Source organism: Lithobates pipiens, unplaced genomic scaffold, assembly GCF_037356315.1.
Source record: "Lithobates pipiens isolate NorthernLeopardFrog02 unplaced genomic scaffold, aLitPip1_a1.2 Scaffold_8, whole genome shotgun sequence".
Taxonomy (NCBI): domain Eukaryota; kingdom Metazoa; phylum Chordata; class Amphibia; order Anura; family Ranidae; genus Lithobates; species Lithobates pipiens.
In genome coordinates this window covers 691,675,654-691,689,450 of record NW_027507903.1, presented here as the reverse complement: position 1 = coordinate 691,689,450, position 13,797 = coordinate 691,675,654, and the positions used below count along the sequence as shown (strand labels likewise).

The following is a 13,797-nucleotide window of genomic DNA, read 5'->3' as shown; positions in this document are numbered from 1 at the left end:
GGCGTTTGGTGGTACAGTGGCTGCAATTGATGTTTTTTTTTCTGAATTTTTCAGTTTGCTTGTGCCCCCCCTAAAAATTTTGAGCACCAGCCGCCACTGGTTTATATGTGCATTTGTATATATGTGCGTGTATATATATATATATATATATATATTATGTGTGTGTGTGTTTACATGTATGTATCCACATTTTATGTAAAATGCTGTTCCTCCGAAAAAGCGTACCATGCTCAGATCGCTTTTCAGAGGCATTTGACAGCCATTAGAGAGGCAATATGTTGCCTACTGACCACCTGTTTTAACCCCTTAAATGCATCATCACTATGCTGCAACTCCATGCAATGCACACAGTTGCAGGGGGGTCGCAGTGCAGCCCCATTAACCATGGGGATGTACTTCAAGGGGGCGCCCTGACTGGAAAAAGATTGTGAAACATAGACATAGAGGAACTGATCTGTCCATTATCCTCCTGCAGCTGATGAATGCCTGTGGGTGGGAGAGGAGGAGAAGCGGGGGGGGGGGGGGGGGTGGAGAAATCGGTTCCTTTATATGCAGCCACTCACTTGTGACCGGTCCCTGGTGTTCCGCCACCGGGCTCGGAGTAAAGAGCTTTGTTCGGGGGCCCTCCACGGTTTCTTGCATCGGGGGCCCTGAGGGTTCTGGTTACGACACTGGAAGGATTTACCACATTTATGTTTGTTTGTAAAAAATTAGTTTCGTTCAACAATAATTTGGTTTAACATATAACTCTAATGAAGAAAAAAAAGTCCTGAATTAAAAGTAATAGTAATGGGGTTGGAAAAATATTGATTTCCCACCCGACAGTGAAACTTAATTAGATCGGCCCGTCTAATACTCAGTCTTAGTAACTTACAATCAAGTCTTATGAGTTTAACAAGAATAGCAAAAGAAAAGCCAATAAAAAAAATAAAAATAAAACTTTGAATTGACATTCATGTAGAGGGTGAAAGATCCCTCTGGTAAGAGTAATAGTATCCGAGTGGGGAAAATCATGGCGGCACGGGGCGGAGAGCCACGGCGATTGATTTGAGTGTGTATACCTGGGAAGCCTATCATGTATATCTTTAGATGACGGGGAGCTGGGAATGATTCAGAAGCAGGCGAGGTCCATCTCCACTGTGGGCACCTGAAGCCCTCTTCTATCTATTTCCGGGAATCGGTGCAGCTGGCTACCCAGCATGCATGAGAATGGGAGGTGACTGCTGGGTAGCCAGCTGCACCAATTCACCGCGCCTTCCTCCTGAGTTCTAACGCGTGGCGCCGGCGGACGTTCCCGTCAATCATCGCAAGGTCTCGTCACTAGGCGATTCGCCAAGGATCCGCTATCCCAGGAGCCCTCGCAAATCGCCTAGTGATGTAATCGCCTAGGCGGATACTGCCGGTGTTCTGCCGAGAACTGCCCCCCCATCAGATAGTGTCCGCCCCGTACTGCGCAGGCGCAGCACGGAGGACAAGGAGACCCCCCAAAAATCTGAGTCCAACTTCAAGGCCCACCATGCAAGCGGACATACGGCAGATGATGTAAAACCGCACGTAGTAACAGGGCTCGCTTGGCTCGCCAATTTTTATAACTTTTTTTAATTATTTTTTTAGAATTTTTCTGACTCTATGTCCACTTGGATGGTGGGGCTTGAACCTGGACTCAGTGCGCAGGCGCCGTTCATCTTCGGAGACCTTCGGCGTCTCCTTGTCCTCCATAGTGCGCAAACGCAGTACAGGGCGGACACTATCTGACTGGGGGACAGTATTCGACAAGACACCGGAAGGAGAAAGAAGGTAATTAAAGGTATTTCCATTGCGAAAAGGATGATCACGGGGGATACCGTAGGAAGGAAGTGTAGAAAATGGGTAGAACTCTGCTTTAAGTAATTACCATGGAGGCTGCAGTACCAATAAGGGACACAAGATGGCAGTGTTGGTTTATAATAGACTCCAACAGCAAATTCAATGTATAGGAGATGGAAATATCATACTATCACAGTGATTCTCAACCAGGGTTCCTCCAGAGGTTGTAGGGGTTCCTCCAGAGGTTGTAGGGGTTCCTCCAGAGGTTGTAGGGGTTCCTCCAGAGGTTGTAGGGGTTCCTTCAGCATTGGGCAATTTCCGCCTCTCAGATAAGTTCCCACCGACACCATTGATCTTTTTAGTTGCCTGTAAGGGGGTAATTCTTCCCACTGACCACAAGTGTGAGGACCATTCTTCCCACTGACCACAAGTGTAAGGACCATTCTTCCCATTGACCATCACACCAATGTATCCTGAGTTGTAGATTTCTCATTTTTAGCAGAGGGTTCCCCCAACACCCGGAGAACTATTTCAAGGGTTCCTCTGTGTTGGAAAGGTTGGGAAAGGCTGGACTATCGCAATAGTTGTCAGTGTAACTGCATTGTTTAGTGAGATTTAGTCGTCTTAACTATGTGGACTCATTTACCATAGTATGTTTATAAGTCTGTGTAGCACTAACCCCTGAAGGAGCTGCTGGTATAATTTGGGCTTACCGTTACCTTCTTCACCTCGGTTTTCATCCAGACCAGGGATATGCAATTAGTGGACCTCCAGCTGTTGCAGAACTACAAGTCCCATGAGGCATAGCAAGACTCTGAAAGCCACAAGCATGACACCCAGAGGAAGAGGCATGATGGGACTTGTAGTTTTGCAACAGCTGGAGGTCCACTAATAGCATATCCCTGGTCTAGGGGGTTCCCGTGGTAGATGGCCCAGAAACTTTAGAGACTGAACCTAAAATTTGTAGAACATTCGTGTGGTACCAGTATCTTTCAGCAAGTTCGGCGATACCCACGAGACCGGATTCACTTAGGTCCCTCAGCCTCACCAGGCTCTTGCTAAGAAGCCAACCCGTACGTGGCCTTCTTATGAAGACTCCTCCCCTGGATAGCTAAGAAGTTGCTGGGCCTCTCCACGACCGGAGACGGCACCGGACCACCTCGGAATCCTTTCCTTAGTTCCCTCGCCTCGGGCTAGCCAGCCCTGAGACATAAAGTCGGGTGGTTCTGCACCCCAGGCCATAGCCTTCCTGGGGGCTGGTCAGGAGGACCAGGACCATGGAGTCAGAATGTCAGAGAAGTTACCTGGTTGGTCGCGGTGCTGGCCATGCTGGTGTGTGTCGGTGTGCGATGGTGCGTGCTGGCGCGCATGTTCCTGTGCGTGCTGTGGTGCGCACCCCTGCTGGCATTGGTGCACGCTGGTGTGCGCCTTTGCACGCTCCTGTTAGCGCTGGTGTGCGCCGATGCAGGCTGGTGCGCGCTGTTGTGTGCACTCCTGGTGGCACTGGTGTGCGCTCGGGCGCACGCGCATGCACTTATGCACGCGCCTGTGCGCGTTGGCACGCGCACGTGCACAGTGGCGCGCGCATGTGCGCGGGGTTTGGCGCCAATTGCCCTATTTAGGTCTGCCGCATACTCCATTCAAGTGCTGCCTGATCATCAGCTTCTCCGTTCCCTGCTCCGTTGTCTGTATCTGCATTCCTGTATCTCCGATCTCTTGACGCCCCGGCTTGTTCTTTGCACACCCCTGATCTCCGCCTGCACCTAACCTCGGCCTGTTCTGACCTCACTCCTGCCTGTTCCTATTGTACCGTTGCTGCCCGCCTGTTGCTGAATCCTGCCTGTACCTGGACCCACCTGCTCAGCCCCTGCTCCGCACCCAATTGCCTGTGTTTCAGCCTACTCACCTGCTGCTTTGGGGTTCATCCTACTTCCAGCTCCTGGGTCCTCCTCATAGGCTCTCATTCCACTTCGCACTCCCAGCCACCTGTCTACTCTACCAGGGGTTGTAAGTCAAACACGTACGGGAGACCACCCTCTGCCCAAGCGGACTCACTGGTCTGGTAAGTGGAAGTCTGAAACAGAACATACTTCTAGCCCCGAACCACGTGACATCCGCATCTTAAGTACCCTCTCCCAGAAGGCACAGCAAGAGTGACACTCCCACTGGGCGGGCTCCGAGAGAAAGTAACCTTAAAGCACCCAACCAGACTGTGGTTCCATGCCTGCCAGAAGAGACAGTACCCCCTATGGCCAGGCCGAACACCCTATAGTCCAGTCAGACTGATGCCGAGGTCAAAATTTGAAACAATTGTACCCAAACCAAACTGCAATTCAGGTGTAACATTAAATTTCAAAAATACATAGTGTCTTCAGAAGCCCGAGCTACATCTGAAAATGAAGTTAGAATGTATTCTGGTAATTTTAAAGAGAGTTTATAACACATAAACTGCTGAAATAGCAATGGTTAGAAAAAATAAAAAGAATCCAGAGGGAGTACAAAACATAAAAAAAAAAACAAAAAAATAAAAATAAATATGGGATAAAAATAAAAAGGATGCACCCAAATAGAAAAATTGTTAAGATGGGACCTGGATGGGAGAAGAGGATAGGTCTTCCGGTCATCTTTCAAAGGGTCTGCATATTATTATATTATTAAAGGGGAATCCCCACCTGTACCGGATCCTTGCTGTGGAGAGAACAGATGTGATCTCCTTCATATTTCTGCGTCTGTCAAGTGTTGCTTGAGAGATATCTGGGTAGATCCACAACTGAACTCCATCCAAGGTGACATTTCTGATGCTCCGAGCAGCGCGCATTATTTCTTCTTTGATAAGAAAATCTTTCATACACAATACGATATCCTCGGGAGGTTTGTCAGGTGGGGGTTTAGCCCTCAATGCGCGATGAATTCAATCGCATTTGAATGATAAATGGTCTTGATCTGGCAATAGGAACTGGAATAGTTTAGTGGAATAAGCGATTAAATCTGTGACCGATTCAGGGGCTCCTCTTATTCTAAGATTATTCCTTCAGTTTCTATTGTCCAAATCTTCTACATAGGCTTGTAATTGCGTAAAAGCAGAAGATAGTGTTTCATGTTCTCTTGAAAGATCATTAAAAGTAATTGCTATCTCCTCATGTTTGTTTTCCAGCAAGTCTGTGCGTGTCCTTATTGCTGCTATTTCTTGGGACAGTGTGTTTGTAGAATTTTGTATCTCAGCTCGGAATTTAGTATGCAGCTTAGTGTATAAAGCTTCTAAACTGACATCTAGATCTTCCTTAGAGAGCGGAGTGTACTCCCGGTTGTTTTGTGAAGGTGCTGTGCCTTGCTGCTGCTGGTGTGTTGCAGGAGAAGGGGAAGCAGACGAAGAAAAATTCCTTTGGTGGTCAATAAAGTGCAGTTTTGGAAGAATACTCCTATTGGTGTCCATATCACAATTTTTTTTTGTATATTATATAGTATGTGTAGAATGCAGACCACCAACCTAAAGACACCTAGAAGAGAACTCAATTATTGTAATGACTTATAGATTTCGTCTTTTACATCCTTACATAATCGTATTCTAAGAATTACACCCGACATGGAGAATTAAGAACATTCACAAAGGAGTCCAATGCAATTCTCTCTTTCAGGAATCACCATGAACAGGTGGATCCCCCAACCCTCCTCCGGCCTGATCTGCTCTCTGTTAGCACTTTGCACTGGTCTCCTCTTCATCATCATCATCCTCATCGTCACCATCACACGTGAGTTCAGTCCATCCATACTACATTCTCTGGAAGATCTCCCCCCACTGTCCACACTACATTCTCTGGAAGATCTCCCCCCACCGTCCACACTACATTCTCTGGAAGATCTCCCCCCACCATCCACACTACATTCTCTGGAAGATCTCCCACCACCATCCACACTACATTCTCTGGAAGATCTCCCCCCACTGTCCACACTACATTCTCTGGAAGATCTCCCCCCACTGTCCACACTACATTCTCTGGAAGATCCCCCCCCACCATCCACACTACATTCTCTGGAAGATCTCCCACCACCATCCACACTACATTCTCTGGAAGATCCCCCCCCACCATCCACACTACATTCTCTGGAAGATCTCCCACCACCATCCACACTACATTCTCTGGAAGATCTCCCCCCACCATCCACACTACATTCTCTGGAAGATCTCCCCCCACTGTCCACACTACATTCTCTGGAAGATCTCCCCCACTGTCCACACTATATTCTCTGGAAGATCTCCCCCCACTGTCCACACTACATTCTCTGGAAGATCCCCCCCACTGTCCACACTACATTCTCTGGAAGATCCCCCCCCCCACTGTCCACACTACATTCTCTGGAAGATCTCCCCCCACTGTCCACACTACATTCTCTGGAAGATCTCCCCCCACCACCCACACTACATTCTCTGGAAGATCTCCCCCCACTGTCCACACTACATTCTCTGGAAGATCTCCCCCCACTGTCCACACTACATTTTCTGGAAGATCTCCCCCCACTGTCCACACTACATTCTCTGGAAGATCTCCCCCCACTGTCCACACTACATTCTCTGGAAGATCTCTCCCCACTGTCCACACTACATTCTCTGGAAGATCTCTCCCCACTGTCCACACTACATTCTCTGGAAGATCTCCCCCCACCATCCACACTACATTCTCTGGAAGATCTCCCCCCACTGTCCACACTACATTCTCTGGAAGATCTCCCCCCACTGTCCACACTACATTCTCTGGAAGATCCCCCCCACCATCCACACTACATTCTCTGGAAGATCTCCCCCACTGTCCACACTACATTCTCTGGAAGATCTCCCCCACTGTCCACACTACATTCTCTGGAAGATCTCCCCCCACTGTCCACACTACATTCTCTGGAAGATCTCCCCCCGCCATCCACACTACATTCTCTGGAAGATCCCCCCACTGTCCACACTACATTCTCTGGAAGATCTCCCACCACTGTCCACACTACATTCTCTGGAAGATCTCCCTCCACTGTCCACACTACATTCTCTGGAAGATCTCCCCCCACTGTCCACACTACATTCTCTGGAAGATCTCCCCCCACTGTCCACACTACATTCTCTGGAAGATCTCCCCCACTGTCCACACTATATTCTCTGGAAGATCTCCCCCCACTGTCCACACTACATTCTCTGGAAGATCCCCCCCCACTGTCCACACTACATTCTCTGGAAGATCCCCCCCCCCACTGTCCACACTACATTCTCTGGAAGATCTCCCCCCACTGTCCACACTACATTCTCTGGAAGATCTCCCCCCACCACCCACACTACATTCTCTGGAAGATCTCCCCCCACTGTCCACACTACATTCTCTGGAAGATCTCCCCCCACTGTCCACACTACATTCTCTGGAAGATCTCCCCCCACTGTCCACACTACATTCTCTGGAAGATCTCCCCCTACTGTCCACACCACATTCTCTGGAAGATCTCCCCCCACTGTCCACACTACATTCTCTGGAAGATCTCTCCCCACTGTCCACACTACATTCTCTGGAAGATCTCTCCCCACTGTCCACACTACATTCTCTGGAAGATCTCCCCCCACCATCCACACTACATTCTCTGGAAGATCTCCCCCCACTGTCCACACTACATTCTCTGGAAGATCTCCCCCCACTGTCCACACTACATTCTCTGGAAGATCTCCCCCCCCCCACCATCCACACTACATTCTCTGGAAGATCTCCCCCCCACCATCCACACTACATTCTCTGGAAGATCTCCCCCACTGTCCACACTACATTCTCTGGAAGATCTCCCCCACTGTCCACACTACATTCTCTGGAAGATCTCCCCCCGCCATCCACACTACATTCTCTGGAAGATCTCTCCTCACCATCCACACTACATTCTCTGGAAGATCTCCCTCCACTGTCCACACTACATTCTCTAGATCTCCCATCACCATCCACACTACATTCTCTGGAAGATCTCCCCCACTGTCCACACTACATTCTCTGGAAGATCTCCCCCACTGTCCACACTACATTCTCTAGATCTCCCATCACCATCCACACTACATTCTTTGGAAGATCTCCCTCCACCATCCACACTACATTCTCTGTAAGATCCCCCTTCTCTATCCATTCTACATTCTCTGAACGCTCTCCCCCACTGTCCACTCTACATTCTCTGGAAGATCTCCACTCACTATCCACTCTATATGCTCTGGAAGATCTCCCACAACCATCCACACTACATTCTCTGGAGGTTCTTCCCCACCATCCACACTACATTCTCTGCAGCTCTCTCCCTACTGTGCACACTACATTCTCTAGAAGTTCTGCCCCAATGGTCCACACTGCATTCTCTGCAAGCTCTCCCAACCCCCTCTCTACTGTCTACACTATATTTCCTTGAACCTCTCCTACTTACTAAATTCTGGTTCTCTGACTTTGGCAGGTCAGGGGGTGGATCAGACAGAGCAGAACATGGAGGTGAAGCTGAGGAATCTGAGTCTAGGAGTGGACATCCAAGTTCAGAAACTGTCCCAGGATGGTAAGATGGACCTCTGAGGAGTGACACTATGTGACGGGGGGGGGTCTGGTTTCCTCACCTTATGAATGTTCTTCTCCTTTAGTTTCCAGGTTGACGGAGAAACTGACCAACACTGAAACCTTCATAAAGGACATGAGAGGTGAGTTGGGGCAGGATTGGAAAGTGTACGGTACACACTCCTAAAGGTGAGAAAACATATTAAAAACAATTTATACTGAAAGACTGTGCAGTGTGATCTATCCAGATAATTAGTAAGGATGAGCCAATGGTTTGGCCCCAATATTAGCTGGTTGGGCATCTGAATAAATGTACAAACATTTGTCCGTTTTTCCTCTTGTTTGATGGGAGAGGAACATCATATGTAGAAGCTGTGTTTTTACTTCTAATGACAGTTTTTGTCAATGGTTGCTAAGAAAGCAATGGGTACCGGCACCTGCCATGCCCCTAGCAACTTCTGGCTTCACCAGCACCATTGACTTGTATAGCCGGGAATTCCCAGCCATGTAAGCAAAGGGCCAGGGATAGAAGTGACATCACAATTGGTCCACTGGCCATATTTGGGCAATGTTATTGATTGAGTATGGCCATGGTCATATGTGGTCAATCATGTCGCCCTCCTCCCTTGTTTTTTTTTTACCGCTTCTACAGTAAATAGTATAGCTTCTTGCTGTTAACTGTTACTAAAGAAGTGGCAGGTGCCGACACCCGCTGCATTCCCACAACCGCTAACATCACTGGCCCCGTTGACTTATATGACTTAAAATCCTCGGCCACAAAAGCAAAGGGGTGGGGATAGCAGTGACATCACTGTTCAAATTGGGTCTCTGGTCATATTTAAGCAATGATGTCACCACTTCCCCCCGCCCCTTTCCTTATATACAGTGCATTGAAAAAGTATTTATACCCCTTGACATTTTCCACATTTTGTCATGTTACAACCAAAAACTTAAATGTATTTTATTGGTATTCAGTACTTTGTAGAACCACTTTAAGCTGCAATTACAGTTGCAAGTCTTTTTGGGGGTGTCTCTACCAGCTTTGCCCATCTAGAGAGGACATTTCTGCCCATTCTTCTTCTTTGTAAAATATCTCAGCTCTGTCAGATTGGATGGAGAGCGTCTGTGATCAGCAATTTTCAAGTCTGGCCACAGATTCTCAATGGGATTTAGGTCTGGACTGTGACTGGGCCATTCTAACACATGAATATGCTTTGATGTAAACCATTCCATTGTAGCTCTGGCTGGATGTTTCGGGTCGTTGTCCTGCTAGAAGGTGAACCTCCGCCCCGGTCTCAAGTCTTCTGCCGACTCTAACAGGTTTTCTTCTAAGATTGTCCTGTATTTGTCTCCATCCATCTTCCCATCAACTCTGACCAGCTTCCCTGTCCCTGCTGAAGAAAACCATCCCACCACATGATGCTGCCACCACCATGTCTCACGGTGGGGATGGTGTGTTCGGGGGATGGGCGGTGTTAGTTTCCCCACACATAGCGTTTTGCTTTTAGGCCATAAAGTTGAATTTTGGTCTCCTCTGACCAGATCACCTTCTTCCACATGTTTGCTGCCCCCTCCCCCACATGGCTTCTCACAAACTACAAACAGGACTTCTTATGACTTTCTTCCTCCAATGTCTTTCTTCTTGTCACTCTTCCATAAAGGGCAGATTTGTGGAGAGACGACTAATAGTTGTCCTGTGGACAGATTCTCCCCCCTGAGCTGTGGATCTCTGCAGCTCCTCCACAGTTACCATGGACCTCTTGGCTCTTCTCTGATGAATGCTCTCCTTGCCCGGCCCAGAGAATAGCCAATCACAGCTGGATGATCACTCAGGTTGGAGTGTCTCTCTCTCACAAAGTCTAGCAGCCAACAAGGTGCTTCCTCTGGACAAGTCTCTGCCACCGACGTTGTTGCAGAATATGTAGGAAACTAAACTTGAAGACACTCGTGTGATATCTGGATCTTTCAGCCAACTTGGCGATATCCACAAGATCGGATTCTTTTGGGTACTTCAGCCCTTCCAGGCTCTTACTAAGAAACCATCCCGTACGTGGTCTTCTTCTGAAGAGTCCTCCCCTGGAATGCTTGAAGTCACTGGATCTCTCCCGACCCGGAGACGGCACCCAACCACCTCAGAATCCTCCTTTAGTTTCCTTGCCTCGGGCTAGCCAGCCCCAAGACATCAAAATCGGGTGGATCCGTACCCCAGGCCATAGCCTTCCTGGGGGCTGGTCAGGCGGACCAGGACCATGAAGTCAGTACATCATTCTGGACGGAACCCCGAACCACATGATGTCCGCATCTTAAATACCCTCTCCCAGAAAGCACAGCGAGAGCGCCACTCCCACTGGGCCGGGCTCCGAGAGAGAGTAACTTAAGCACCTAACCAGACCATAGTTCCATGCTTGCCAGAAGAGACAGCGCCCCCCTGTGGCCAGGCTGAACATCTTACCGTCCAGTCAGACTGATGTTGAAGTCTAATTTAGACAATTGTACCCATACCAGACTGTAGTTTAGGCAAAACTTTAACTTTGAAAAACCCATAGCGCGTGCTCTTCAGGAGCCGCCGCTACAAACCTAACCCTGCTTTATACTTCTCCACAACTTTATCCCCGACCTGTCTGGTGTGTTCCTTGGCCTTCATGATGCTGTTTGTTCACTAAGGTTCTCTAACAAACCTCCGAGGGCTTTGCAGAACAGCTGTGTTTATACTGAGATTAAATGACACATATTGGACTCTATTTACTAATTAGGTGACTTCTGAAGGCAATTGGTTTCACTAGATTTTAGTTAGGGGTATCAGAGTAAAGGGGGACGAATACAAATGCCCCTCCCCCACACTTTTCAGATATTTATTTGTAAAAAATGTTGAAAACCATTTATAATTTTCTCAATTTGGGGGGGTATGAATACTTTTTCAAGGCACTGTAGCTGATGACTGCTTTGGGGGGCTGTCATTCGGCAAGGAGTAGCCTCGGATCAGTCGTGTGCACCGGGCCTGTCGGCTTTTTTTCCTTCAGCGAGTTGGTGGGCGGCAGTCATCATGATTGATGTTGGATTTACAATGTGAACTTTTAATTTCTTAATAAATAATGGGCTTTTTGTGTCTTTATTCACATTTTTGTGCATAAATAAGGGTACTATTTTTTTTAGGTAGAGGGAATTTTTTGGAGGGGCCCCTTATTTTTAGTGGGGGTTCCAGATTTCGATAAGTCCCCTGCCCGCAGACCCCCAAAACCACCGAGCCAGGGTTGCGGGAATGAGGCCCTTGTCCTCCTCAACATAGAGAAAGGTGCTTTGCCAAGAGCCCCACCCATGTTGGAGGCATGTGGCCTGGCATGGTTTAGGAAGAGGGGTGGTGCATGTTCATCCCCCCCTATTCTGGCTATCCTAGACTGGCATACCCAGGGTAGGAGTCTGATTAAGGGTCCACTATGTTAAGGGTCTGGTACGTTTTTAGGGGGCAACTTCCAAAGGCGGAACCCCGGCTCAAACCGAACCCCCGAGCAATTCCACTCGTCCCAAGTGTTCAGCAATGTTGGTGAATGAATGTACAGGAAATGTTTATCATGGTTTTCCTCTCTTCACAGCCGCCAGTGTAATCACTAAAATAAATAGGATGGAGGCTTCTGTGAACCGAATTCTATCTGATGATGTAGCAGGTAATCATACGCTCCAAGATCAGACCTGACATATGTATTTGGGGGGCAAGTAGATCATTATTACGGATAAATCTCCAACCATTGACCCAACTTGGGACTCTAAAAGGGGTGGGAATTACACGGGGACTGGGAGGAGTTTTCTGGAATATGGGTGCGTTTGGGTACTTTTGGGCTTTGCTTGGATTTCTCACTACAGAGGCTAAGCTTTTCTGAATGGAGACAGCAGAATGGTGGAGAATATAGTTAGGTGGAGAATATAGTTAGGTGGAGAATATAGTTAGGTGGAGAATATAGTTAGGTGGAGAATATAGTTAGGTGGAGAATATAGTTAGGTGGAGAATATAGTTAGGTGGAGAATATAGTTAGGTGGAGAATATAGTTAGGAGGAGAATATAGTTAGGTGGAGAATATAGTAGGTGGAGAATATAGTTAGGTGGAGAATATAGTTAGGAGGAGAATATAGTTAGGAGGAGAATATAGTTAGGAGGAGAATATAGTTAGGGGGAGAATATAGTTTAGGTGGAGAATATAGTTAGGGTGGAGAATATAGTTAGGTGGAGAATATAGTTAGGTGGAGAATATAGTTAGGAGAATGTATTAGGGGGAGAATATAGTTAGGGGAGAATATAGTTAGGTGGAGAATATAGTTAGGTGGAGAATATAGTTAGGAGGAGAATATAGTTAGGGGGAGAATATAGTTAGGTGGAGAATATAGTTAGGTGGGAGAATATAGTTAGGTGGAGAATATAGTTAGGTGGAGAATATAGTTAGGGGGAGAATATAGTTAGGGGGAGAATATAGTTAGGTGGAGAATATAGTTAGGTGGAGAATATAGTTAGGTGGAGAATATAGTTAGGTGGAGAATATAGTTAGGTGGGAGAATATAGTTAGGGGGAGAATATAGTTAGGTGGAGAATATAGTTAGGTGGAGAATATAGTTAGGTGGAGAATATAGTTAGGTAGGAGAATATAGTTAGGTGGAGAATATAGTTAGGTGGAGAATATAGTTAGGTGGAGAATATAGTTAGGTGGAGAATATAGTTAGGGTGGAGAATATAGTTAGGTGGAGAATATAGTTAGGTGGAGAATATAGTTAGGGGGAGAATATAGTTAGGTGGAGAATATAGTAGGGGGAGAATATAGTTAGTTGGAGAATATAGTTAGGTGGAGAATATAGTTAGGTGGAGAATATAGTTAGGTGGAGAATATAGTTAGGTGGAGAATATAGTTAGGTGGAGAATATAGTTAGGTGGAGAATATAGTTAGGTGGAGAATATAGTTAGGGGGAGAATATAGTTAGGTGGAGAATATAGTTAGGTGGAGAATATAGTTAGGTGGAGAATATAGTTAGGTGGAGAATATAGTTAGGTGGAGAATATAGTTAGGAGGAGAATATAGTTAGGTGGAGAATATAGTTAGGTGGAGAATATAGTTAGGTGGAGAATATAGTTAGGGGGAGAATATAGTTAGGTGGAGAATATAGTTAGGTGGAGAATATAGTTAGGTGGAGAATATAGTTAGGTGGAGAATATAGTTAGGTGGAGAATATAGTTAGGTGGAGAATATAGTTAGGTGGGAGAATATAGTTAGGTGGAGAATATAGTTAGGTGGAGAAATATAGTTAGGTGGAGAATATAGTTAGGAGGAGAATATAGTTAGGGGAAGAATATAGTTAGGGGGAGAATATAGTTAGGTGGAGAATATAGTTAGGTGGAGAATATAGTTAGGTGGAGAATATAGTTAGGAGGAGAATATAGTTAGGGGGAGAATATAGTTAGGTGGAGAAT

The 13,797-nt window shown here is 46.8% G+C and overlaps 1 protein-coding gene across 1 annotated transcript in view; it reads left to right on the top strand.

Annotated features, from left to right (window-relative positions):
• Window positions 1-12,039, top strand: part of LOC143962552 (uncharacterized) — a 64,527-nt gene extending 52,488 nt beyond the window's left edge. The window contains exons 2-5 of the mRNA XM_077471819.1: window positions 5,442-5,555; window positions 8,257-8,352; window positions 8,435-8,491; window positions 11,939-12,039. Coding sequence (XP_077327945.1) covers window positions 5,450-5,555; window positions 8,257-8,352; window positions 8,435-8,491; window positions 11,939-12,039 — 360 coding nt within the window. The 5' untranslated portion in view covers window positions 5,442-5,449. The remainder of the gene's footprint in view (window positions 1-5,441; window positions 5,556-8,256; window positions 8,353-8,434; window positions 8,492-11,938) is intronic.
• The last annotated feature ends 1,758 nt before the right edge of the window (window positions 12,040-13,797 follow it).